Source organism: Petromyzon marinus, chromosome 4 (assembly GCF_048934315.1).
Source record: "Petromyzon marinus isolate PM22_M1 ecotype Great Lakes invasive population chromosome 4, UKy_Petmar_22M1.pri1.0, whole genome shotgun sequence".
In the NCBI taxonomy this organism is placed as follows: Eukaryota; Metazoa; Chordata; class Hyperoartia; order Petromyzontiformes; family Petromyzontidae; genus Petromyzon; species Petromyzon marinus.
The window spans coordinates 23,593,652-23,621,651 of record NC_133670.1 but is presented as its reverse complement, the minus strand read 5'-3'; the positions used below and the strand labels follow the sequence as shown (position 1 = coordinate 23,621,651).

Below are 28,000 nucleotides of genomic sequence, written 5' to 3'. Positions count from 1 at the left end.
GAATGCCATGACGATATCTCAATTCAAATTGGCTTCTGTATTTGTATTTATGGAAATCACAACGCTCGTGCAATTATATATCATAAATGCTTTAATAAAAGCGAATTTGTATTCACAATCACAAGCAATAAATCACATATCAGCATGTACTCGCAACAACAGAACAAATGGAAAAGGGTGGATTTGGAGGCGACAGTTTTACATTATTCCTCTAAGCAACAGCTGTAAACCACAATCAAACCTACTTGCTAATACTCCACCATTCTATCTCAGGTAATTCCACTAAATATTTAGACCCTTTACGTTTGTTAGGCTCTTACGTTGGTTGGCGTCAATTCATGTTTAGGAGCTCCGGGAACGCAATGAAGTCCCCCCTTTCTCAACTATTGTGGCGATGCTGTAAGGATACATCCTTGCACTGCGCATGACAGGACAACAATTACAACAGAGCCCTGTCGGCCAACTGACAGCAACAATCGAGTTAATAATGACCACGATGATGGCACTAGACTTTGGTGAACATAATTCTGGACTAAACTTTTAATTATTACTAAGCTATACATTACGCCTTCCATAGTCAATATATTCTTATATTACTCCACTAGATTTCTCATGTTTTTACATGCATTTTTATCAATTCATTTCGGAGTGGCATCAACATTTCAAACATTCAATTGTTACTGAAATGTGATGTGGCCTTGAACTCTTGGAATTGCCGCGTCTTCCTGACCCATTTATCGTCGTCGAACTCAGCTTGCCGAGTGAATCCGTGGGAACACGAAGCTACATGTTCAGTCTGCAGCTTGAAATACGGCTTCAAAAGAGATGAGTTTCCAGGCCTTATGTGGATCAACATCAGTTCACTGTTTGGTGTAAATTCACAAGAACCTGTCCCCCGTTTCAGCCAACAATGTTTCAAGAGGTTACCTTGAAATTAACCCGTATTGTTATTGTAATGATATATAGCTGTGAAGTAAAACTGTGATACGTTCAACCTTGTGTCAATTTTTAAAATACTAAATTTAATAGAATGTAAAGTCCAAGTGTATACGTTAAAACATTTCAAAAGAGCCTTCCGGACACTGAGGTGTTGCTGCACTGCAGTAATGGTGAACCAAAGGAACATTAGAATACACAATGCCCAATTTTTGACTGATCGAGAAATTTCTACAACTTTCCCTACTCCATCCGCATGAAGACTTGATACTCTTCTAAACCTAAATTGCATGCCACAAAGTTGTTTCACGTACTCTGAAATTGTCACAAACTATACCGCTGACTCCAAATCCAGCCACCTTACCACAGTTCCAAAATCACCAAAAGGTGTGACAGCAACACGTGTTCTGAGTTTGAGATACTTAAGAAGTTTTTTTGTTTCTCATTAATTTTTACTTTAAGCTGATTTCACACAATTAATCACAGTTTGATTACACCACAATAATTTAAATATATTAAAATACATCTCCCTTTAAGCCTATTACGTGACACCACACGTTTGATGCAATCATCTAAATCCAGTGCCGAGACAGCTGGCTGCTCCATCTGCCCTGGCAGAAATTGGCACAATCTCGGCTTGCGGCTAAATTGGTGAGTGCCACCACTCACCATGGCTTATATGACGTCACCCCCAGGTTTTGGTCTCGAGATCAATATGTGAAGAGCTGAAAGGATTTAAAGTTTACGTTCTTGAGTGAAAATCCACGAAAACAAATGTTGAGGGTCACTTTTTGCTCATGGTCCATCTGACTTGACACAGCAGATTCTTGTGGGTGGGATTTATTTAAGTTTAATCCTATATTTTGTCACTCTTATCACTGCACAGTGTAGAGTTTATTCAATGTGACATCACATTTATGATGGCACAAACCAGACGTTTCTTGCAGTCCTAGGAATATATTCCTGCTTTGTAACTGGATTGCTTTGTAACTGGGTGAAATAGAATTAAAACGCTGTAAAGTTAAGCATGGGTTTGGAGCGATGGCAGGGCAGTTAATGGACTGCACTATGAATCCAGCGACCCGAATTCAGTTCCTGGCCACGGTTAACATGAGTGGCGAGCAGTGCCTGAACTTGTCTTGAGACCCCCTTCAACCTGCAATGAAGTATGGTCAAACAACCCCCATATGGCCGACAGTATGGGGGGGGGGTCGTCATTCGACAGTGATTTGACACATGGCTGTAAACTGTTATACCGTATTCTCCGGATTATAAGACACCTTTTCCCCCAGTATTATGTAGCAAAAGTAGGGGGGGGGGAAGGGGGGGCACCTTACAATCCAGTAGGTGTGTGACAAAATTTGTATAATTTTATCATCACCGGGTACAAGTTTGGGTTGCGTCTTGCTAACTGGCAAATGCGGTATTATCGGCAAGCGTGCAGCGTCTGCTGTAAACCTCGACTGTAGCTGGTGTAACCTTGGCTGGTTCCGTTCATCACTCGGAATTTGTAAAATGGCATTTTACAGGGATTTTCATGAATAAAAAATATAATTCACGTGATTTCATTAAAAAAAAATCACGAGAGAACGCTATCGAAATATGGAACGTTTAAAGATCTGGCATATTCTGGCTCATTGAGGTGAATGAGCAACGGAGAAGAGTGAAAGAGAGAATAGAATGGAGAGAGACACAAAGGGCCCCAACTCTCGTTTGTAGAAGCTCAAGGTGGCAGCTCTATGTGTCAAAGCCGTTACTGCTGTCATTTATTCAACAGCTTGTTTTTTTCTGTTTCTCCCCGGACCAGGAATGCGCACAGACACACACACACACACTCACGTTTCAGCTGCGATGATTTATCTAGATATTTTAAACCCCATTTTAATTCAATAAAGATTCTGAATTCAATATCAACACTTTGCAATCATTGCATCCCTACATTGAAAAACACATAATCATCAACCAATTCAAAATCAGCATTACATCACAAAGCATGATAAATACTTTAACCAACGGCGCAGACGGTGAACGAGGAAGCAACGCTGGGAGCTCATCGGTGTGAGAATGTACGCGCACACACGGCATGCAGTCACGCGCACACACGGCATGCAGTCACGCGCACACACAACGGCCATGCCGGGGCACTTGTAAACCTCGTCACGTGTGCTCAATTTGCACTTGACGGCCGAGATGACAATGCAATGTTTCCTCCCATGTACATCTCCCGGTCACTCACAAATGCAGGCAACAACATGCCGCCATGGTTGCATGTTCTAACCAAACAATTAAATGGGACGGCAGAATCAAGACTTTTAAAAAGTACTGTTTGGCTGTATTTTCCTTAAGCCGCGACCTTACATGAATTTCTTTGAGAATGCACCAGTGTGCCCAACTTTCAGTTGCCAAAACCCTGCTCCATCTTCTATCTCCCTCCCACCAACAAGCAATCTCCTCCTCCGAGCATCGTCTCCCACAAGACTATAATTGTATCCCCTTTTCCTGCATTTTTTAAATAGTTAACTGCAGTAAGGCAACAGTCTAGCTATCAAGCCTGAGCCTAAAGACCCATTAATTATCAAGAAGAGAAGGCAGTGTGGAGAATGATGAATCCACCCCTACTGTGCTCACTTTGTTGAAACACTTTGAGAGGTTATGTAGGCCACAGGATACGAACAGCCTCCCAAGGCATGATGGTTTCTCCCTGGCATAACAGCTAAGACAAGTTTAATATTTCAGTGTCTGGATTTTACAGGACACTGGGCAAACTGCTCCTGCAGAAGCATAACACGGTGACAGTAAAGGCAGAAAACCATTCCAAGAATACTATTTAAAAATGTAATCGCGTGTCAATCACAATCGGCACATGACATACGCGCTCTTAGCCTGAATTACACTCATGTCTATATCTGTCTGCAATTATAGCATTGAAAGGCCATTTGCTTTGAGCAAGTAACGTGTCCATTATCCACTCAGCTGCAGTACACTTTTTATGGCACAACAGCATAAATATTACTCTGAAAGCAGTATACAATAACAACATATTTCACAACATGGGCAACACGTTTGGACCAAACTGAGGATTAAAATATCGACAATGATATGCAACCTGTGGCATGTATAAATCTAGACTGCAAGTGATGTAAGCATTTACATCTTAAGGCCAAGCCTAATTACATTTTAGTTTAGGCATTAGCCAACCTATCAATAATTTTGGTGCAATCCCTGAAGAAGGAATCTTGCATGACAATTCTACTTCCAATTATGACAAGCAGAAAACTCATCACGACGCATATTTGACTTAAATGGCGTCTAAACGCAACCACATCTCAAGACGCGATATAGAAGAGTGGGACAGGAACATGCTGGGAAAAGGAACGTTTTATTTCATTATGAACTGAGTATCTCTGGGTCAAAATTAAATTAAATATGTTGTAATAACCAACAGGTGTAATCATAGGGATACTATGACTGTTTGAAATGGTAGAGCTCAGGGAAGGTGATGGAACAAGTTGAAAAATGTATAAGTAGTTTGATTCAGTCAACGACTAAAAGTCTGATGTCAGTTTGATGTATATAATTTCTCTAACAATATCAGCAAGGTGCCAAGTCCCATTTGGGGAAATGCTATTCTCGCGCTCAAGTGGTGTATTTCTCACTCACTCCAGGTGCAACAAATTACTTCCACATGAAACAGCATGTTTTTTTTTTTTCAACTCGATTATACCCACCTGGGCATGGGTAAGAAATAGCACGCAAGACGGACACATCACCTCTCCAATGTAAACCTGCTCCTCGCCAGTCACCGACAATAAAGGAGAAGGCAGTTCCCCACCACCTATTTGCCAGAGCATTGATTGAGGGTGCTCATCATCGCACCCTTCACCCGACTCCCCGGTTATTAAGTCGGGACCCTAATCAGTAAACGGCTACGTGGAGGGGAAGCCGGGTTTGCTGCCGTCCTCACGTCCCGAAGCAGGCCACGCCGCCGCTTCAGTCCTCCTCTTCGTCGCCGCGCGTGATGCGGTGGAAGTGCAGGCTCAGCGCCTCCTCCTCGGGGTTCCCCGGCCGTTTCCACTCGTGCCGGGTCACCACGTACGCCACGCACGCCGCAAACGCCACTAGCAGGAGACCCAGTGCGTTGGCCAAGATGCCCTCTGGTGGAAACTTGCTGTATGTATCTCTGCATGGAGGGGGGGGGAGGAGGAGGGGGCATGACATTTCGCTCACTCCTGGACAAGAATGTGCCTAGCCAAATAATTACATTCGTACGATAAAAAAATATATAATAAACGTGAGCGTGCTCTGACACAAGACATGGCCTCCGAATTAGATTCGCAAAGCAATTTGAGCCTCATTTAATCAACTGTAGCATATACATAAAATAACGGCTCAATGTTACGAGGCGGAGAACAAATGAGAGGTTTGATTCGATAATTGCATCCAGTCTTGTTGAATGTTGCAAAATCACAAGAACTGCTCAACTGATCAGTGTAACAGGTCTCGTTACACCAGTATGCTAAGCAGTCTACTACGCCACGATTGCCCCCACCATGTCTTTCCTATGCAACAGAAAAACACGTGCTGCCATTGCATTGCAGAGGTGTTGAGAAGTTCCCGACGACTCACTCGGAGGCTGAGGTAAGTTAAGGGCTTCCGCCAAAGGTTTATTACAAATTTTAACAACACACAGGGGGTGAACAACTCCCCAGGGGTTAGGGGTCCCGGGCTAGGTCCCGACACAGCCGGCTGCCCTGTGCTGTCTCCTCTGCGCCGGCCGTGGGATCAGCCAACACGGCCGACCGAGGAGCACAGCCACGTCCAGCCCTGGCACTGTGCTCTCCCCTATCCCTACCCTCTTGCCCCTGGCACCCCGTTCCACCCTTCTCTGACCCTACTCTCTAGCTACGACCCCGCTGACGTCACGGGGTCCCCCCTTTATACTTGAGGAGCCGTGACGTCATTCTGCTGCCCCGAACGCATGACGTCACGTCATCGCACTGGACAGCACAAGTGACGCCACTTCCCCATTCTACTCCTCTGCAGAGGTATGAGACTAAAACCACTTGCAATTGTCACCTGAAAATGTAAGATGAGTGCTCGTCGCCTCTCAAGATAAAAGCCACCAGATGTCACTGGCACCCAGGTCTATTTGACATGAGGCTGCATTTGAATGACGAAAATTTGTTCGGGGGGGGGGGGGGGGGCAATTAAACTATGACAAAGCAGCAAAGCCTTCAAGTGACACGTTTTAAGACAACCGATGGGAGACCCTCGGTGCTCCCTCCCCTCCTTCACACGTCCGATCCTTGTTTTCCCTGCGGGCCTGGGACTACCCCTCCGTAAGTTGAATGTACCCCCCACCCCCACTTCTTCCCTGACCATCCCTTCTCCCTCCAGATAAAATCACATTGACTCCCCAACGCGATTCCTTCGTGTGAAAGAGGCGATGGATGTATACCCCGGGCCCTACACCCACGGGTAAATTCCCCCAGTTGCGTTGGATCCGAGGTCCCAGAGTTTGTCCCCGTCCGTTTTTTTTTTGTCACCTAAAGCATTGTTGCGGGCCAATGTTGTTTAATAAAATCCTCATAGAGAAAAATAAATTAAAAGACAGCCGAAAGGGGACACCTTCACACGCGGGCACTGGGGTGTGGCCTGGCCAACGTACTTGATGGTGAACAGCAGCTTCTCGGTGATGCCGGTGAGTGATGCAGCTACCGCCATGCCGAAGATGGTCACGCCGAAGAAGGAGTGCAGGGGCAGGTACCACGCTCGCAGGGTGGACGTGCCGCCCGGGAACAGGAAGATGATGAAGCCCAGCAGCCACTGGGGAAGGAGCAGACGGACGGGGTCAAAGCTCTTTCAGCCCCACCTCTGTTCCAGCGTAATGGGACAGGTCCGAAATTGTCAGCAAGCAAAGTGGAAACGCTTCAGTGGTACACATTTGTTGACGACTGATCTCATCAGAGCTTGGAAGCTAAGCAGTGTTGGGTCCTGTTTGAACTTGGATGGGATACTGCCTAGGAATATCAGGTGCTGAAGGCTTGGGCTACATGGTGCACAGGAGATGGCAATACAGCAACGGGGTTCAATCGAGTTGTATAGAACTTTAAGTGTTATCCCCTTATACACATGGCTTTTCTCCAGGCGCTTCAGTTTCCTCCAGCATGCCAAACATTCATATCATTGTCAAAACATCCCCATGGAGAACCATCCTGAAAAGGGATCTGATGACTCGGTGAGGCTTTTTTTCCTGGGTAAACAAAGGACATTATTATTATTATTTGTTTAGAGTATTTCGCTATTAAAAGAGAACTCAAATGTGATAACCTTTTCAATGGGTATCACCTCCAAATGCCATCCGTGGTCATAGACAATTCCAAATAATACAAATAACTCTGGCTACCCTCGGTGATCTGGGACCACAGACTCAACACGTGTATATGGAAGCCTCAGAAAAGGTTATCTAAAAATATATATTCATGGAAATATAACCAGATTACATGCATCTGGGGCACTGGTTACAATTCATTGTTTTGTTTTACCAGGCAGGACAAAATAAGTAAATCTGTTTTGTAAATTCAGTGAACGAGGACTGTAAAGCGCACTTGGAAAATTAATTAAATTCCTATTCAAAGCAGGAATTTACTTTCAATGCAATTAGTACCCCCTCCGTTAGCCAAGTGGAGTGTTTGCTTTTTAGATATTTGAGGAAATGAATTGATGAGGCTGTCTAAAACCCAAGCTTGATTTCCTACTAGAATTGAATTTAGGGTTGTAAGGGTTATTAGATGTTGCATTTATTCATATATATACACACACTTCTTCTTTGTTATGGCAATACGAAAGAAGAAGATACACACTGATACATGTATTGGACAAAAAAATACTTCTATAATCTTATCATAAAATATACTTTACTCAAGAACACATTCCTGCGGAGGGAGCTGGTAGGAACGTTGGGTTGCTCGGTCAATGGCCAGGGTCAACGGCGGCACCACGTGGTGTATTCCGCAAATATGCCCGACTGTGAGGGCGGGCACAAGCCGACGTGAGTAGGTTAAACGTTGAGTTTCATGAGGGCACCACGGGGTGACCAGCCACTCCCCACCCAGCCCCACCCCTCCCACCCCCCACCCAGCCCCTCCCCACCCTCCCCACCCTCCCCACCCAGCCCCTCCCCACCCTCCTCACCCAGCCCCTCCCCTCCCATTTTTGGATGCACGATGGACGGACACAATAATCCCCTGTGGGCTGGTGTAACCAGGAGGTTCCTACCAGTAAAATGTTTTTTTATTGTGCAACCGGCATCATGTCATGAGAGAGTGCTAATTTGCAACTCTTGCAGAGCAGTTTCATCGCTAACCTTTGTAAGAGAAGGGTCCAAAGAGAGGTCATCACAGAACTACGTCCGAGATCCATTCGTCACCTCTAATCTGTATCAGGGCACTGCACTTCCGATGTGCCCTGCTAAAGAGATGTTAGTTCCATGGAAATGAAAGCAACCATTTGTTTATTTATTTAGATCTTGACATTCCCAAAATGTAAGTTAAACTACAATTTTAAGTGTGGGTTTTTTCTTTTGTGTGGAGTCACTTGAGAACCTGGTTTACTCACAGGTGACTTCCTGGTAGTTGAATCCAGGATATCTGGGGTGGTGGGCACAGCACTCTGACCCACGAGCATTGTGGCCAATTCACATAATTGGTTTAAAATAGCAGCCATCAAACATGTGTTTTGACATTTTTGGGTCTCATCAAAATAAACTAAAAAAGAAAAATGATCTTGCCAGGTAATGCCCACTGAGCTATATAGCTATTTTTTAGAAGCAACCTGGCCACAAATTATAGCTCACCATAGTGGCTTATTATGTAGAAATGTATAGCAGCGAAATATTCTACACCAATGTTTCAAAATGTGGAGAAAAAAACCAGAAGAGCCGGAAAATAACCCATGCCACCACGGGGAGAGCATGCATACTCCAAATATGCAGACGTCAGGGTCGGCATTGGCCTCGAACCCACAACCTCCTGCATACCAGGCAAGGTGGTGAACATCTCACCACCCCACCTTGCACCCACGGTGGGGTAGCTGCACTTGGGCCAAAGGTCCCAACACGCTCCTACACCACAGGGAACAATGGTTTAAAAAATGAAACTTACCTGTGAGTGAGAAGGAAGAGGCAGAGGAGTTAACAGAGAGAGGATGAGGGAGGTGCTGCGATGTGAAAAGGCAAGGCATGTGCAGCGTTGTGAAAGAGCGGCTCCTCACCTGCATTGCAAACAGTATGATGGTTATGATTCCCAGCCAGCTGTGCAGGCTGTAGAGGTTGGGGATGTTCAGGCTGTTGTGAAAGTCAAACACGGCGACAAGCCCTACACAAAAAAACCACAAGGCAACAGATTGATCAGGAAGAGCCACCATCCACTGAGGGTGAGAAGGGAGAATTTCTCTGGAAACACAAAATCTAAACCGCGCTTTGTTTTTTTCGCCATCACCTTTGCAAAAGGGCATCCCATTGTCACGTGGAAAGAATGTTGTTACATTTAGCAATTTTGGAATGAAGTACTTGTTTTTTTCTATTGCAAGTAAAATAGCTTTCACTTTGAATAATATAAAAAAAAATGCATACGGATGTAAATAATAAAAATGTCCTCAATGTTTGCAAGCAAACATAAAACCGTGAATTGTTCCTGTTATTTACTGTTAGCTGTTACGTGCAAATAACATATGTTGATGGCAAAGTGCAACCCATTTCAAGCTTGAACGGACTGAATAACAAGAACATTTGGTGGCTTATAAACAATCACAGGCCAAAATGAACCGGACATGGGATCTAGTTGCAGTGGAGGTGTGGTGTCAGGCAGAACGGAGGCAGGATAATGATGGTGTGAAGATAATGATGACATGTTGGCTAGGCATGAACCGATGAGGGGGGGGGGAACGTGGAGGTTTGGTGGACGTAGTCTAGCGATGATTACTGGACCCCGAGCAATAATCAATTATAAGCCCCTCCCCCCCCCCCACAGTATTACTCATGCTCACTCAAGCGAGAACTCACCGATCACAGAGGAGATCAGCGCACACATATGCAGGGTGGCGTGGATAATCTTAATGCATTTCTTGTCCTCTTCACGGAAAACGCGGTACACCAAAATTGCTGGAAAAGATATAGCAAGGCCATCTGGTGAACACGGCAAACAGCAGCATACACTGGAACCTCTGTAGGCCAATGAGGGTTGTATGGTTTGTTTAATCGAGGTGAGAACTTGATTTGAAGCGTTCGTGACTGCAGGAATCCATACTCTTTGGTTCTTTCGGTAAACTTACGTAGGTATAAGAAAGAACCAAAGAATAGGTGAGAACTCTTAAGAGACTGGGATAGCCTTATTAGTGATCTGGGTCATCAAAGTGACCAAAGTCAAACAAATCGAATACATTGCACAAACACAAACCAGTGTTAAATCATACATTCCCTGCGCAGCGCAAGTTGGTCTCGGCGCAGATTACTTTCACGCCCATCGTGTCAGGATGACGTACCATCTCCATATAAGAAGACCATGCCGATGACCATGCAGAGGGGGTGGATGTTGAACTCCAAGACGCCGTGGTCCCAGGAGAAGCCCCCGCGGTAGTGGCCCATCCACACGCCCACCACGATGACGGCGGCGAGGCCCAGCAGCTGCGAGCTCGCCACGAACCAGGGCAGCTGCTTGAGGCTGCTCGAGGAGCTCCCTTCATCGGGGCTCGACATCGTGCACACCCCCGCCGCTTCGCAGGCTCCGATGTCACCGTCGTTCCTGTCGTGCGTGCGTGCGTGCGCGCGGAACAACGCGAGTCACTCTTGGCCCGCCGTGGTAGCGGGCATTCCCTTCCCATGCCGACATCTCCAGAGCCAACCAATGGGGGAGACGTTGCCCACATTTATACAAAATAATAATAATACCCGAAATAGGGTAAGGAGGGAATGGCACCCAAAGAGCTTGACGATTTAAGACCCAAACAATATTACTTATTTATAGTTTTCACCTTATTCTTTTGACACCAGCTATGCCTAGAAATTTTTTTTGTAGGATTTTATATCTAAAGACGTTTTAAAACGTCTTTGTCATGATGTAATGTTATGACTGTTACCCGGACTTCTGATTTTGAAGTTTTGAAATAATGGTCAATAAAACAGGGATTCGCAGTTAGATCGCATAAGTATAATGTCAAATGGTGCCATATGCCCTCCTCTATCAAACACAGCCAAACAAATCAAGTTGTCACATGAACAAAACATTTGCCTTCATATATGTGATCTAACCGTATTTTCTTTACGAGCCATATTGGTCGAGAAAACCTACGGTGTGAAATTAAAACAGGGTTTTTTTTAACTTGCATCGCTTGCAAGCTAATAAGTAAAACATGCCATGCAAGGGCATGTTTTTTTAACACACACGGCGAGGACTGGGAAAATGCCACATTCGTTACTGCACATACAGCCGACTGCAAATACAAAACATTTGCTGCAACATATCACTGCAAATTAACCTGAATCACCGTGATACAAAAATCCAACAGAAAAAACACAATTGCAATGAATCCTGAAACAAAATACACGCTCGCGTGCCCTGAAAAACAAAACACGTAAGATGAAAGACGATCAGACGTGGATAAGTGATGCCAAGTAAATTTGCTCCCTCTTCGCGTCACGTTGGCGGAAAAACCAGCAGACTGCAAACGCCTCCATAATTTGACGCTGCCACGCCGGGGGCGCCGTGGAGGCAGCCTCACAAGGAGCCGTCCTGACTGCTAAACAACAACAACATCGCCGCAGAGCCACGAGAACAAACCTCACCCAGTACGCGCACAAGCACGGGGCGCGGCGAGCACAGGTCAACAACGCGCGCGTGACAAGACACCTGCAAATCTTAGGTTACACGCGCACAGACCGCCGTTGACGCTCCCCACGATAAATAATATACGGAGCAGTAAAAAAAACTCACCCTCCTGGCGGGAATAATAAACAAGAGCTTCTCGCTGGACGTGGCAGCGGCAGGTAAGGACGTCGTGACTCTGTGCTTGACCTACGGCACGCTGCGCTCACCGCGGTGTCCGGCTTCGGTCTGCCGGTCGCGCAAGCACGATGCTGCGTCGGCAGCTGTACCGACGGTTGCCGTGGCAACTGGTCCAGACGTCACGTTAGCGGAGGCGATAAAGGAGCCCGCGTTTGCTGGAAACATCGCCGGGAGGTTTGCCGAAGCAGCCGGGGCAGGGGGAAAACGCCCAGCGGCCGAAGGATAATCAGTTGTCATTCATTCTCAATGTACTGCTGGCTGAAGCTCATTGCTCCAACAGGGTTGGTCAGATGAGCGCCGCCTGTGATGGAGGCAGCGCTCCGACTGGAAGTCAACAGTGGAATCTTTACATTGATGTGGGATTTCTAACAGAGGAGTGCAATGCTCATATGAGCGGAAGGGAATTGACATATTTTATTGCTGAAGGGTCAAGATATGCAATGACAAGTCATCTTACTCATGCACGTGCAGTTACCTATAACTACCCCTCTGTTCTGACCAATTTTAAGAATGTTCGGATATTTCGTTGCCAAAATAGTTACGTATGCTGCCCAATTTTGCTATTGTTTGTTCATCAAATATTGTTCACCTCAGTGATGTATGCTGCCACATTCTGCTTGAAATTGTTAGTGGCAATAAGTGCAATGCCTGACACCTTGCATTTCTATTTTATTAAAAGTAGTGTATTTTCTTTGGTTCTTTCGGTAAAGTCACGTAGAATGAGAATAAATTGATAAAATAAAATAACACAAAAAAATTCTCACGACGTTTCGGCCACACCAGTGGCTTAGTAACCATTGGAAAGATGTTTTAAACCATTTCCGTTCTTAATTAATTGTATTTTACGATGACCTTCAGACCGCAGCTCTTTCGCTGGCATTGACTCTTAATACCTCTCACACCACGGTTAATGGTATGGTTTACAACATGGAGTATAACAGCGCCTCGCAGCTGTCTCTCTCCCCCTCCTCTGTTCCGACCATGGATGTACTCGTCCGTCTGAACGGGGCCCGTAGCTATCCGTGCTGCTAAAGTTTAGGGTAAGAATCCACCCATTTTTTCGCCATATAGCATTGTGATATATAACGACTTATTGTTGGTAGCTTAGCTGATTGGAGAATATATAGAGTTTATTGATAACATTGAGGTAATTTATATTTTAATTTTTTATTGGTTCACTATATAGTATTCATTATATTGTAGTGTATACCCAGTTACTGTGAATAGCTCAGATGTGTAGGCCTTGACTTCAACATAGCCATTTCTGTGACCAGTCGCAAGCTAATCACTCAGTTATTTAAATGCCAAATTCGCCTAGTTATTTCAATGCTAAATTCTCCTGTTTGATTTGTACTAGGTGCCTCTGTGAATGTGTATGCTCTGACTTTAACATAGCTATTTCTGTGACCAGTTACAAGCTAATCACTCAGCTATTTAAATGCTAAATTCTATGCTAATTCCTTTGTCAAGGGGTGCCTCTGCGGATGTGTATGCTTTAACTTTAACATAGCCATTTCTGTGACCAGTCACAAGCTAATCACGCAGCCATTTCAATGCTAAATTCTATGCTAATTCCTTTGTCAAGGCGCTTTGTTTCTTCTCACACAGCTTAAAGGTCGCGATCTGAGCGTGGCTTTTTCGCTCCAGCGCTGTCCTCCAGTCTCGTCCCTTCACCTGATGAAGACCGCTTGTGTTGTGGTCAAAACGTCGTGAGAATTTTATTGTATTATTTTATCAATTTATTATTTTATTCTCATTCTACGTGACTTTACCGAAAGAACCAAAGAAGATGAATCATTGCAGTCACGAAAGCTTTAAATCGAAAAGTAGTGTATTTATCACTTGTACTTCTTAAGTTGTATTTAAGATCTTAATATAATGGTAGCGCTGCAGGACAGTATTTTATTCTCCAAACTTACCAAGGATTTGTTTTTTAAAGCATAATTCGCAGAGTTCCTCATTTAAAAAGAAATTGTTAAAGAGGCACTGTCAAACGTACAAGTTATTTATGAATGCGAGGCAATAATTATCAAACCATAACCCAGGCTGAGCTCAGGTTTGACAGGACAACATGTATTTTATGTAACCGGGCTCTAATGTTTAAGTGCCACCATCAAACATCACGTTCTTCAGTGGCCTTACAGGAATAAAAAAACAGGAATGCAAACCGCAAACAACCACCATCTGCAATGTTCGTGCAAAGCTTATTCATTTCCGCTCAATTACATTACAGCAGCTGGCAGATGGCTTCCGCTGCCTGGATCATCCGATTACAAGTTGCACTGCTGAGGGTGGCTGGCTCAAGCCATCTTTCACACCAGACCACTCATCCTGCAATTGCCTTGCTCCGGTCCCTTGGCCACTTGCCCGCTTAACCAGAACCACCCCCCCTCCCCATTACGCAAAAGCGGCGGCGGGGGGGGTGGGTGGCTTCTGTTCCCGCAGGCGAGCTAAGCAGGTCTGTCGTTTCTACATAATCCGTTCACTGGCTTGGAGCCCCCCCCCACCCCCCCCCACTTTGGCGCTGACGTTTTTATCAATGGGCCGATCGTTTCAAAGCGTGGGCATCAAGTCGGCCGCTGCGTCGTCCGACATCCTGGCGGACGTGCAGGAACCCGTGACATCCTGTGTAACGGACATAACGGTGCACCGCGACTCGATCAGCAAATCGATTGGCACAATTTGCGGCTGTGATTTGATGCAGGCATTAAAAAATAAAATCGTACAAGAACATACGTATTATTGACCGTGTTCTCGGCCTCAAATGTATATTTTTGTTTTGGTCCACTGGCATAAATTCAACAGCATATAATTTTCATAACATTCAAATCTACTGTTACGTGCATGATGCGATATATGCGAACAAAAATCTATTTCTATCAAATAATTTAATCAATGCATGGTTGCATTCCCTCTGGGATGCGTAAGGGATAGGAGTGACTTGTTCGCAGGGAAGAGCTCAAATGAGCCACTCTGTACACAGGTATATGAGCAATACAACTAAACTTTTGGCCGTCCTTGTTTCTTTGCAAATAGGCAATCTACTAAAAATGGCATTATAAATCATAATGCAGACACTAAAAAATAATCTCCTTCCAGCCTCTTTATCAATCCGCTGTTTGATGAAGGTATTTGGTCAAAGGGGGTTTTGAGCATAATTGTCAGTGCGAGTTGGGTTGGTGAAATGAGGGGTCCAAAATAAAATAAAATTCTCCTTGGATGTGAACAAAACGCAATCTGGTGGTATACGCAGCCAAAATGGTTAAATTGAAAATGTTGTGGGCTTAATCTCCAACACACCAGTGTGCCGTACTCGTAACGAATGGGCATGTTTTGTTTACGTGACAAATTTTACGAATTGGCTGTCGGGTGGTGGCGGGTTTAACAACATATTTATATCTACGCGACCTAACCAAAAAAACTCCCTATATTATGGATAATATTGGTCGCGGAAGCCTATGTGTTAAACCAAATTGGATAGGTTTACAGTCAGATGCTGCTTATCCAGTGGAAGCTCCAGCAAAATAAACGATCAAATAAATGGAGCGGGTGACAGAATTACATGACACCAACATGAAATATGCAAACAGAAGAACCAGACCCAAACTTCAGTGGAGTTATAAAGCAGCAGGATTTATTTTAAGCTGCATGGCAATAAGTGTACTTAACTGTCAGAACATAACGCCATTCGTTTTCACGGAGATGGGATCCTACACACGTAAAGGAATTGTTGTTTTGTTCTTTTACAAACGAGAATCAAGACAGGAATTCGTACAGCAAAGATAGGGAAAAAAACAAACTGTGTAACAAACTGTCAGGTCGACCAAAGGCCATAAGTGTGAAATTAAAGATGATACAACTACCAATAAAGTATGGATACATAACACCAAGACAATGTTCAGAAACAAAGTATACATAACAACAAGTCTTGGATATTACCATAAAATTGTTAACATCTGTTCTCACACAGTATATCTGTTGATGTAATAAAGAGACGTTGTGTGAGAAGTCCATCGTACCCTGTCCAATCTGTAGCTTAGGCAGTAGTAACACAAGCACAAGATACACACAGCATGTGAAAATGATCTGTCCACCTGAACTTGTTACTTTATCGCTATAATTAAAGCAGATAACCCCAACCATGTCATCATCATTGATAAGCACAGGTCCCCACATAGTGCTGGATACACCGTTTGTCAGTGCACTGCACCACACCGTACGTAGCCAACCGTGCGAATCGGACGTGCAGAGCATAAAACGATCTGTGAGACTCAGCGAGTCGGTTGGCAGGTCTGCAGGCGGCTCTATAAGCGAGTCAGTCTCGAAACCAATTTTCTTCCAAAGACACTCCAGCCTCCTCCACGTCTGCTTCGTGGAGATCGCCTCCGGTGACAGCCAGTTACTGCACGCTTTCCCCATTCACTTTGTGCTTGTTCGGATGGGCACGAGTTCATCAAGAACAGCAGTGATGTAATTTCCTAATTGAGCTGAAAATGAATCAACCATCAATGGAGGCTTTAGACACGCCGATAATAACCAAATTTTCTAACGGAAAGCATTATGGTCCACTCGTTTCCAGTCGCTGTATGATATCGTTGTGATGAGTGGGTGAATAATAGATTATGCCACTTGGCACATCACGTGACTCATCTGAAATACCTACGTCTTCAATAATAATGTCCATCACAGCTACGGTATCAGCGGATGTGAAAATGTGACCAGTATATTTTTCGAGCAACATTGCGATGCTGGCATGCTAGATTAAACTGTGACTGTCGATAATCTCGGCGAGATCACTGTTGATTTGACCACAAGTACCAGTCAATCTGGGACAGTTCAAGTCACCACAGATTATGTAGCGAGAGCCAAGTGACCCACAGTCCAGAGGACCAGAAGCTCAGAAACAAAATCCAACAGCAGTGAAGACAGTCATCGATAGAAGACAGTCATCGATAGATGACAGCAATCGTAAGCCCCCACATGCTATTCGTTATTTTCACAAGCAGCAGTTCAAATTACGTGATTGTTAATGAGTCGCTCAGGACTTTCACGCAGATGTCTTCACGGTGAATCAGTGCGATCCCACCACCATTCAGGCTGCCGGTGCCAGGCTCACCGAGATGGTGCAGATGTACAATAGCGAATTCCTTAGGTGCAGCCTCACGTTTAATTACATCCGGTGATTCATCATATACTCAGGTTTCGGTAATGGCAAATATGTTGAGTCCACAATTGTTGATAAGATCGTGGATCAGCGCCATCTTGTTGCGTTCACCAATCCAAAGTTGAGGAGCCCTGGTCCAGGGTTTGGCTCGATACCTGACGTCAGCTGTAATATGGCGATGAAGGTGCTCTTCCCTAATCTATCTGTATTCAGGGCAGAAGAACATACTAGGGCTACAGCACAACCATGTGCGAGGCACTGCAACAAGTGACGAACACGCTCGGGCAGAGGTCAGCATTTCCACAGCAGATCGTAGCACAGTGGATCCGGAACTCGAGTAATTTCGGCCAATCGGCACTTCCTTCTGCACGTTGGATGCTAGGCCAAGTCTGCTGGCGAGTCCCACCGCAGTATCGGCGACGTTTGGGCGAGATAGAATTGGTTTGTCGATCAAGAGAAGTTCCCGGTATGGCCCCCCATTCTCCAGGGAGGAGGGGATGCATTGCTTGACCACACCGCTCAACTCGCTCAGCCAGAGTCCCGAGCAAGGCCTGGCCGCAAGCAGCCGGGCAGCAGCAGCAAAAGTTGCAGCATCGCCATCGCAAGGTGTTGTTGCTGCTGCTGTTGTTGTTGCTTTTTCTATTGTTGTTGCTGCTGTTCTTGTTACTGTTGTTGCTTCTATTATTGCTATTGTTGCTGATGCTGCTGTTGTTGCTGTTGTGTCCCAAGACCGACTTCCCATGACGCAAGTCCCATTTGTTTCTCCCTGACTGCTCAGACAGCGTTGTGTGGCCTTAGGAGTCTGGTGCGAGTGCTGGAGGAGCCACCAGCTCCTAGCAGAAAGTGATGCAAGGTGGCTTCACCGACAGCATCAGTATATACAACAAATCCTCATGGATGCTTCTAGCAGCAGTCCCCACATAGCAGGCTCTCGATTCCTCTTCAGAATTGATTAGATGCTGACACTTATTTTTAAAGTTCTTCCTTGGAGCAGCATTTGACAGCCATCTTTGCTGATTTTGCTAAAAGATGCCCTAACTCTTCTGCAGTTTGCATGCAGATTCTGCCACTCAGGACATGTTGCTCCCGGTGGCTCTATCTCTCACTGTTCATGCAACTTATATTGGCAAGAAGGAATTTTGGATTAAATTGGCTCAAAAGCGACCACCAGAAAACTGAAATCTAATGAATGCATTGGCTGCTCAAGGTCACCTAGAATAACATGGATTGTCTTGGTTAATACATAGTTGACAATTGCCATTATTCAGAATAGTCTAGCAACCAAAGTGGCCCCATTATGGTTCCAGGTATATACAGTAAAAGGTGTGACTTGATTAGGCCCAGTGGGCAAGTGGGAAATCAGTGTCTTTGTTGTAGATTTTTTCTGCCAAATCCAATTCAATGCCTACCTTGGATGCTGTGCTTCAAACGTGCATTTCCGTGTTAGAAAGCGTTTGCTTCAGCTATCTTGATATAGGTGTAGTTTATGGAGAATGTCATTGACTTGTTCATCTCTTCAAATCAATCATTTACATCCGACTCTGTCATTTGCATTGTCACCAGAGCAACTGTTCATCTATACTCCGTGCTTATGAAGTCTCTTAAGTCATTCATAATAAAGGTTTTTGGGTTAGATCGTGTTTATTTATAAATGTGTCGTAACCCTCCACCACCCGACACGGCCAATCAGCAAAAAAAAGTGTCACGTTGACAAAAAGACAAATAATTCACTACTTTAGCCCACCGGTGTGTTGAAGAGTGAATCCACATTTACAGTTTGAGTACGACGTTTCGCTGGTAAATACATCCAGCATCATCGGGCAATTCGCCAGAATGGTAAAGCCCTCGCTTGCTCCCGGTTTTATATAGAGCAGCAGGGTGACGTCATCACTTAACTCATATCAGGTGCAGTGATTAGAGGCGGAGGGGGGGTATTGTAATTATATAATCGATTAGTAATCAGTCATTGGTTATGATTAATGAGTTGTAGATTAGTAATTTTTTAATCAAAATGTAATGTGTATTATTTAATAATACGCTTCCAGGCCGCACTAAGCCTGTAGCTGTCAGAGCGATTAAAGTTATTCTTGTTCCTCTCAATTTCAATGGATTCTCTAATTAGTCTTTGCCAGTAATTAGTTTTACACACCACTGCAACATTGTCAAAATCAATTGAGTGTCCTTGTTGACAAACATGTTCTGCCACTGCCGACAGTTGTGTTTGAGATAATTTAATATTTCTCTGATGTTCTTTTAGTCTTACGCTGATGTTACGTCCTGTCTGTCCAATGTAGCAGCTGCCACATAAACAATGAATCCGATATACACCTTCTGTTGATAATTTAGGTAATGCGTCTTTAGTGCAAGATACTAGTTTTTGAATTTTGTGTACTGTACCAAATCTTACTAGTCGCGAAAGCCTACATGTTAAACTCTCTTAAGTCAGTTTAAATATCCATTGCAGCATTGTTGAGTGCCAAATGAAGAGTTAAATATATGTTTATGGTGCTAGGAGAGGAAATCTGGAAAGCTTTGCGGGATGCCTCACGAGCCACTGTTTATTCGCTTTCTTCTTGCATTCATCTTCAAAAAGGGAACCCAAATCCTTTAGCGCGGGACACATCCAGGATATAGTTCAGTAGAAGGGCTCAACCGTCTATGTCGTTTAAGAACTAAAGTCTTTGCTGACACTGCTTTGTTTCCCTTTTCGTTTTGGAAAATCAATGCCAGCTTCATTTGCAAGAAGCTTTAAAATCGCCTTTCTCTCTTTTGGAGACTTTGGCAAACTTCGAAGTACTCGTTGCTTAGCTTTCTCCAGTGACTGTGGTGTTGTGAAGACCTTTCTCATGGACTTAGAAGGACCAGCAGCTACCGATGCCACACATGAGAATTTCCTTTCCCGATGTCGCTGGACTCGCTCTCTGTTTTTCTTCAGAGCCTGAAGTTTTTGCTTCTCTGACATTTTAGCCTTCTGTACTCTCTTCCTCTCCCTGTCCTTCTTTCTCATAAGATCAGCCTTTTCTGTGTTCATATTCAGTTTGGCTCTGTACCTCTGCATCTTTTCCTGTGCAGTTAGTGGCATCCTTGACAGTAATGTGATGTGCACCTACAACCATCACATACAATAAAAGGTGTTACATCACTAACAGGGTCATGGTAACAAAATGCATGGAGCATTCTCGAAGGAAAAAACTAAATATTTTTTAAAGTTTATAAATGGTATATTCATTTTGCAATTGAAACTCATGCGGAACCCCCGGGGTCCCATAAGCCTCCGGCTCTCGCATAAACTGCGTTGCAACGTCATTTTATGTCTGTTGAAGGCGAACGATACGGCAATCTATTCCTCTCGACGAGCTCTACACGATGCGCTAAACAAAGTTTCAAAGTTTTGTTTCTTCTGCGCATTCGTCCTCGTTGCTGCGCTTGGACGACATGACAACAGAATGATCCGCGCCAGGTGGATCATAGCGTTTATGTGCGCGGTGGAACGGAGTCGCCAAAAATTAATAATTCATTACGATTTTGCCTTCCGTTTATTCGGGACCCCGGGTTCCCGCCATAAGGTTCAATTGCCAAACAAACTTATTAACAACCATGCTAAAAGATTCTTATCAGAAACCATATGTAACCAAAATCATCTGTCATTTGGAAGAATTGTTTTTTACAGCCCTTTATCAATTTGACTGTTTTCCAGTGCCCCTACATCAATTGTATCTTGAGCTCAACTTTGCAGCCCTCTTTGTTAAGTTCTACAATTATTTCCTGTAGGTCTTATAAAACGTATTATCATTACTATGTTGTCATCAAATCTGAGATGTATGTTATCTTCTCCACTTGTGTTTATGCTTTATATCTAAAATCGATGTGTTTTAAATGTTCAAATGCTGCTCTGATTAGCACTGCTGGAAGCGTATCTCCATGTCTGACACCTATTCTAATTTGCATGTTGTTGCTTTTTTCATGTAAACTCTGAGCAGTCACTGCATGTATCGAAAACAAATACACAGCAAAATAGAATGGAGCAAAAGCTGAAAGTGTACAGGAAAACATGCTTTGAATTATACTGGGAATCATAAAGACGAACACATGGATCAGGAAAAAAATGCAAATTACAGATATTATTATTTTAAAAGACAGCAAGCGGGCGTGGGCAGGATGCATGCAAGGGATGATTGCAGATGGATGAGACTGATGATGTAATTGCAGCTAAAGAAGAGTAGGCACTTGAGAGGAAAATCTACTGCAAGATTGGAGTGACTATATGATTTAAAGTGTAATGAGCGTAATGATTATGGCATTGCAGGACCATAAGGAATGGTGATGCCATGGGAAGGTCTCATTCTAACGGTGGTGGACAGACAATGGCTGATGATGACTACATAACTGGCACACTTTATAATTATACATGTGTATACAATACTGTTTTAATAGTTGTTCGATTCTTTATTTATTTAGAACCCAGGACGCATGCAGATGCACATGTATGGAAAATATTGCCCTTATGGTAGCAAAATGTGGCACAATTCATCCAGCAGTAGATACACAATAGCTTTTTGTTTACCTGATCCTATGGATCTCATATACCAGGACGGTGTTCTTGGAAACATACAATATTTATAAAAAGAAAAAGCTCCAAAAAATGCGAAACAAAGATGCAAAGAGATCATATACTCCAGAGGCAAGTGTCATTTGGCTTGTTCCTGAAAAACGACATTATCAGCAACAGGTTTTATCCGACATCAAACAGGCCAGTGTGTTAACATGACAAGCATACAGCAATATTTCTAAAATCCGAATAAACATAGTCACGGCACAGAATCATTAATCATACGTATAATCCTCAGGGCTAAAACTGTCACTAGAAGTGGTAGTCATCTGGTTATTCTGGAGGGACTGGTGATAAAAAAAACTCCATGCATTTCAAATTAATTGCATAAGTAGAGCGGGGCGGGTGTACTAAATAACAAGTCAAAACATGACTTGGGTAGGCAGGGTTAGTTTGAGAGGCCAAGTCAGACAGGATTATTCCTGTCTGCGTGCGTGCGAGCGGTAGTGTAGTGGTTAGGGAACCCAGTGACCCTAGTTAAATTCCTCCTTAAGGTTAATATCGGTGAAAAATATTTGAGCCGGTGCTGGGCCTCCCCTAGGTCGACTCAACCTTAAATGAGTACCTGGTGTGGTGTGTAACATCAGGAATGGGGAGAAAATTTGGCTGGGCATGGTGCTGGCCACCCATCCCCTCCATGCATGTGCCGTATCGACCTTCATAGGTGCTTGCTAACAGCACTTGCCCCAACAGCCTGTTAGAGGCTGTTGGGGCAAGTGGTGGCGCAGCGGTTAGCACACTTTAATGTGAATCCAGAAAACCAAGCATCAATTCCTGGCCTCAGCTAACATCATTGTTGATTATCTGAATCGGTCCTGGGCCTTCCTTAGGTTGACTCAGCTTTAAATGAGCATCTCTTGTAATGTGTAAGCAGCACGAATCAGGAAACAAAGGAAACAGGGCAAAAGGTCCTGTGACACCACCTCGCCCACGTGCACCCTTCCAGCCCTTATCGTTGCTCTCAAAGAGTACTTTCCTCAACGGTCTGTATAGCTATCTGGGAATGTTTTTTTCTTTACCAATTGAGCAATTAACATGTCTTATGAAATGAGCAATCCAGGTTGGTTTCAAGACATTCGAATCATGGTACCTTTTTGCCAGTATCAAAGTATGAAAAAATAAGAAAAGGTTTTACCCTTTCTGGGAATATAACAGGTGTTAAGTAGTTCAAACACCAAATAGATACCGTTTGCAAGGAATCAAGTCAGCATTAACCACAATGCAAATATTATCAGAACATGTTGTTTGCATGTTCACCACAAGTGCGGGTGGTTAATGCAGACAGGATTCTTGGCCAAAGTTATCTATTTGGCGTTTGAACATCTTAACACCTATTTTATTATTCTTAGTTTTTTCGGTAAAGTCACGTTGAAGAGAAACAACAAAATAACAAAATATATATAAAACAATAAAAAATTCTCACGACGTTTCGACCATAACTCAAACGGTCATCATCAGGTGTGTTGGTTTGCATAAATTTATTTTTAACGTGACTTTACTGAAAAAACTAAGAATATGAATTACTGCAGTCACGAAAGCTTTAAATCAAAACCTATTTTATTGAAAGGTGTTAAACCCTATGCTTGTTTTTTCAGACTTTCCGATCGTTGACAATTTTAAATCCAAACCTTATGACGAAGCTTTATCCGTGTGTGGCGCTTCCCCTAAGTCGACCAAGCGTAAAATGAGTACCAAGTCAACGCGTGTTAAGATCGGCACTGGAAAGTTAGGGAATGACCAGGCAGCCCCCTTGTGTGACATTCATTCCAGCCACAATAATCACGCACACGTTTTTTGCCCTCACAAGTCGGCCACTGGGATACCACGCGGTAATGATTAAACACATTTCTCCTTCTCAATTACTGCATGTTACATACATTGGTAAGATTAATTAAGCTCGTGGTGTCAAGTTTGGGGATTGGTAATGCAAGACTCCCCCCTTGTTGTCATAACAAGTTTTACAAACACTCATTACTGTAATAAAAAAAAACATACTCTTTGGTTCTTTCGCTAAAGTCACGTAGATAGAAAAAATAACGAATAGATCACGACGCTTCGATAGCAACACAAGCCATCGTCTTCAGGTGAAACAATACAGCAGGCGGACTGCAGAGGAGGAAATGTAGTGAGAGCTACTGCAAACAGAGGTTATATACGTTTGTGGTGGGTACAACCCAAGGGTAAGTGGGCGGGACTAGGGATGGAATTTGCAAGTCAATGTAATCGCAGAGAGGGTGGGGGGTGGGTGACCTCGGCTAATCCGAGGACGGGGGGGGGGGGGGACTGCCGTAATGGGCGAGAGGGTGAAATTTACAGAGGGAAAAAGGTGATGGAGAGAAAAAAGAAATCAAGCTTAGCAAACTTAGAAATGTAATGCAACTCAGAGTCGGCCAACACAACAGTTAACACTTTAACTGGTTGATCAACGTCCTTCCAAAGATTGCAAAATATTTCATACATCTCCTCGGTTGAAGTCATGCCGGAGTTGTGTGGAAATCCTCCCCGTAGAGGTGGTTCACCCACCCCCTACCCTCCCTGCGATTACATTCACTTGCAAATTCCATCCCTAGTCCCGCCCACTTACCCTTGGTTGTACCCACCACAAACCTCTGTTCGCAGTAGCTCTCTCGCTACATTTCCTCCTCAGCAGTCCACCTGCTGTATTGTTTCACCTGAAGCCGATGGCTTGTGTTGCTATCGAAACGTCGTGATCTATTCGTTATTTTTTCTATCTACGTGACTTTACCGAAAGATCCAAAGCGTGTGAATTCCTGCAGTCACGAAAGCTTCAAATCAAGATTAAAAAAACACTTATTTGGGCAAAACAGCCAACCAGTGTACAAAGTATGAGGATCATGTTATCGTGTGTGTGTATATACATGTTTACAAAATATGAGCAAACAATTTAAAAAACCTACTGCTGTATTACGAATTAAAGTTATTTGAGACGGACAAATGAAAAATGTAAGTGCAATCCTGACCTGCTCTAAGCATAAACAGCTGGCATGTTTGTCATTGCACTGTTAAAAACATCAAGTGCCTGTGCAAAACGAGGTCAATGTTGTAGTCAAAATATACAATGTGTCAAAGAAATGTTTAACCATACACGGCATTGTAATAATATAATTTACTGTAATTTAATATCGTAAAATAATATAACTGTCCTTAAGTTTTTATGCAACATATTATTTCGTAATGATCCGTGGAAACGTTTTACAAACTTTTCCCGCTGTTGGCCGATTTCCCCATACGCGGGTGTGGGTGGGGAATACAACGATCGCTGTTCGATGCAAAAACAGAAAATGTGTACCCAAGATAAAACAACTCAAGTGCGGGGAAACAAATACACATACCAACAAAAATAAATCCATAAACACCATTTCGCCTGGATTGCTTTCCACTGGGCCAAGCTTTGCATCATACCAGGACATGCAAAGTGCATCCTTAATGATAATAAAAATTGACAAGACAATAAAGTCCGTCATTTGTCTAGCATAACAGTAAGCCCTGCGTCTGTGCAGAGCGACCACAAACATGACGGCTATTTATTTATGCGCAATTGCCAATTTTTCCATACCAACATGTACTCTCTATATTATTTTCCAGATGGTCCCATGCCGTCAAATGGAAGTTTGATATTAAGCACATGTCTTCACATTCAATGCAAACATCTGCAACAGGCTGACTTTGACACTGATGAATACCACGAATGGGATTTAACAATTTGGCAACCGAATCATTTCGTGGCACCCCGAGGTCCCGCAAAAAATCAGGTCAACAATTATTACTTTCAGCCATCCCGCCCAATCTCGTCGCCGAGTTGGACGACGACAGCAACGCGCCCGCCCGCCCAGACTCGCCGCGCCAACACGTGCCGGCAGCAGGCGGCGATCGACACGATGGGCGCCACCCCACCGGCCAAACGCGAGCCCCCGGGGGGCGTCCGCCGCAGTCGCGCGCGGCGACGACGCCCTCCGGTCAGCCGTCGATCCTCAGCTTCTTTGCCAAGGCGAGCCCGCCGCCCCCCCCCCCCCCCCCCCAGGCGGTGAATTTAACGTGTTTATGTAATTTTTCAACTTTTTACGAAACTTAGTGCCCCGAGTAGCTCTCGACGAGGCCAATCGATTGACCACTAGTTTTGTTGTTGTCGGTAAGGCAACAAGACTCGTGTGTCGCTACAAGGTTTTTCCCACCCCGGGGCAGTGGATGGGACCCCGAGGTCCCGTCAATTGCTTCAGTACTGCGCCTGCCCAACACAGCTGCACCAAACACAGGTGCACCAACCGTTCACACAAAGGGAAGCACGCAATCATTATCAACAACACACACACGTACATACACAAATCCCTCCCCAAAATAAGCCTGACAGGCTTTAAAGATCCTATGGATAAGGCAGGGCGTTATATCTTCCCCTTTTACCAAATCCCCTGAGCCAATAACTGTCGCCTATTAAAGGCCAGTGCTGCCCACAAGGCGATTTGTGCCACCAATAGCCATGCAAGGCAATGCAACCTTGGTCTCCGTGTTGCTGATGTTGACTACAATGTGAAAGGCGCAGTACTCATTTCAGGATGAAATACAACTTGCTAAAGATATGCATCATGGACAGACGATGAACATGGTTTGCTGGGTTCATACACGTCCATGAGACATTCAAAGACAACGGCGGCAAGGCACACGAGAGGGTGAGTGGCAAACCACACGCCCGACCGCCTTTGTATCCCGAGTGGTGATGTTTATACACAGCACCAGGTACTCAAATATTTGAGGCCGTCTACTTAATACATACATACACAACCGAGCGTGAGACACACAACCGTGTAAACGTGCATATATTTATTAACATAATTACAAAGGGTGGCACAGTGATTAGCACACTGTGCTATGAATCTGGTAACCTAAGTTTGATTCCTGGCCACGGCTAACATCAGTGGTGAGTAATATTTGAACGAAACTTGAGCCCTCCCCTTCAATGCGCCGCATTCACCAGTGAGGAAAAGTATGATTCCTCATGAATGCTGTAAATGATTACTATTGTATTTACCTGAGCTACAGTACGTACATGCACATAAATACATAGAATGTTCACAATACATGACGCACACACACACACTGTATAAAACACGTGTAATGTTTCATCTCCAAATTTGTCGTAAAAAGGACGCACGTTTATAGACGTCTGGAAATGTTTGCCTAATTAACTATCTAGTACATCAAACAATAAAAAAAACACATCACTGCCACCTCGCATACACAGTAGCCAGCCCATCAGCAACCGAAACCAATTAAGAAAAATCTCAACACATTCGTCAATAACACGTTGGTCTCACAAGGAACAAACACAATGTGCTTGGCAAGGTTTCAGGCAATATAGTAGCCCTTCTGCAATGGAGTGCAAATTTAGCTTTTTGTTGTTGTGTAGCAATGCCCATGCAGCATCTTATCGCCAAATAATTCAAACCAATTATGAAATCACTTGACAATTCAACCACTGAACCAAATTAAAAAAAACCTGCTCATAAATCCACTCAATTACCTATTCAACCAGAAACGAATTCCTGGACCAATTAAGCAAGACATCAAACACCCACTGGAGTAACCAACAATTCCATTAACCAACACTAGCCACTGAACCAATTACTCAACCAATTAAGCACTAATCATGCATTACGCATGACAACCAAAGCCTCCTGCTATGAAAATTTGGCAGGACGCTCCTGAAAAAGTATCGAGGCTCAGTGAGGCTTTTCTAGGCTAAACAAGCAAAAGTCATGTCAATCGTAATCATAACAAACGACTCGAGCAAGCAACAAAGAAAATCACTCAACCAACCATTAAACTAGGCCACCACGTAGCGATCGAATAAATTAATCAAGCACTAAGCATAACCGCTCAATCAGTTAAGCACTTTAACCAATGGTCCACCCTACAGATTCACCTTCAACAACGCCGATTGTGCAGGTCGCAAATCCCTTCCCGTGCTGGACTAAAAGTGCTGTAAGCAAGCGCCAAGTCAGACCGCCTTTGTATCCCAAAGGCAGTCAGTTTAACAAGCAGTAGGCTTTTGCGATCAATATCCATAATACAGGTTTGTTTTGTGGCAGGTTAGATCGCGGTTGTCGATTGTAAATGTCGCGGATTTGCTCTTCAAACACACCGGTGTTGTGCTGTACTCGTAACGAATTGGCACGTTCTGTTTACGTGACAAACCTTACTAATTGTGCGTGTCGT

At 44.0% G+C, this 28,000-nt stretch overlaps 1 protein-coding gene across 2 annotated transcripts in view; it reads right to left on the bottom strand.

Moving 5' to 3' along the window:
• Positions 1-73: 73 nt before the first annotated feature.
• The window catches only part of LOC116937895 (transmembrane ascorbate-dependent reductase CYB561-like), a 28,672-nt gene continuing 745 nt past the window's right edge, over positions 74-28,000 (bottom strand). Inside the window, exons 1-6 of one of the 2 annotated variants that reach the window (XM_032945015.2) lie at positions 11,925-12,322; positions 10,477-10,736; positions 9,998-10,096; positions 9,208-9,311; positions 6,605-6,762; positions 74-5,116 (exon numbers count right to left, since the gene is read on the bottom strand). In XM_032945015.2, the coding sequence (XP_032800906.1) occupies positions 4,927-5,116; positions 6,605-6,762; positions 9,208-9,311; positions 9,998-10,096; positions 10,477-10,690 (765 nt within the window). In that variant the 5' untranslated portion in view covers positions 10,691-10,736; positions 11,925-12,322 and the 3' untranslated portion in view covers positions 74-4,926. Of the gene's footprint in view, positions 5,117-6,604; positions 6,763-9,207; positions 9,312-9,997; positions 10,097-10,476; positions 10,737-11,924; positions 12,323-28,000 lie in introns of those variants that run through there. The other variant, XM_032945022.2, reaches the window with a different exon arrangement.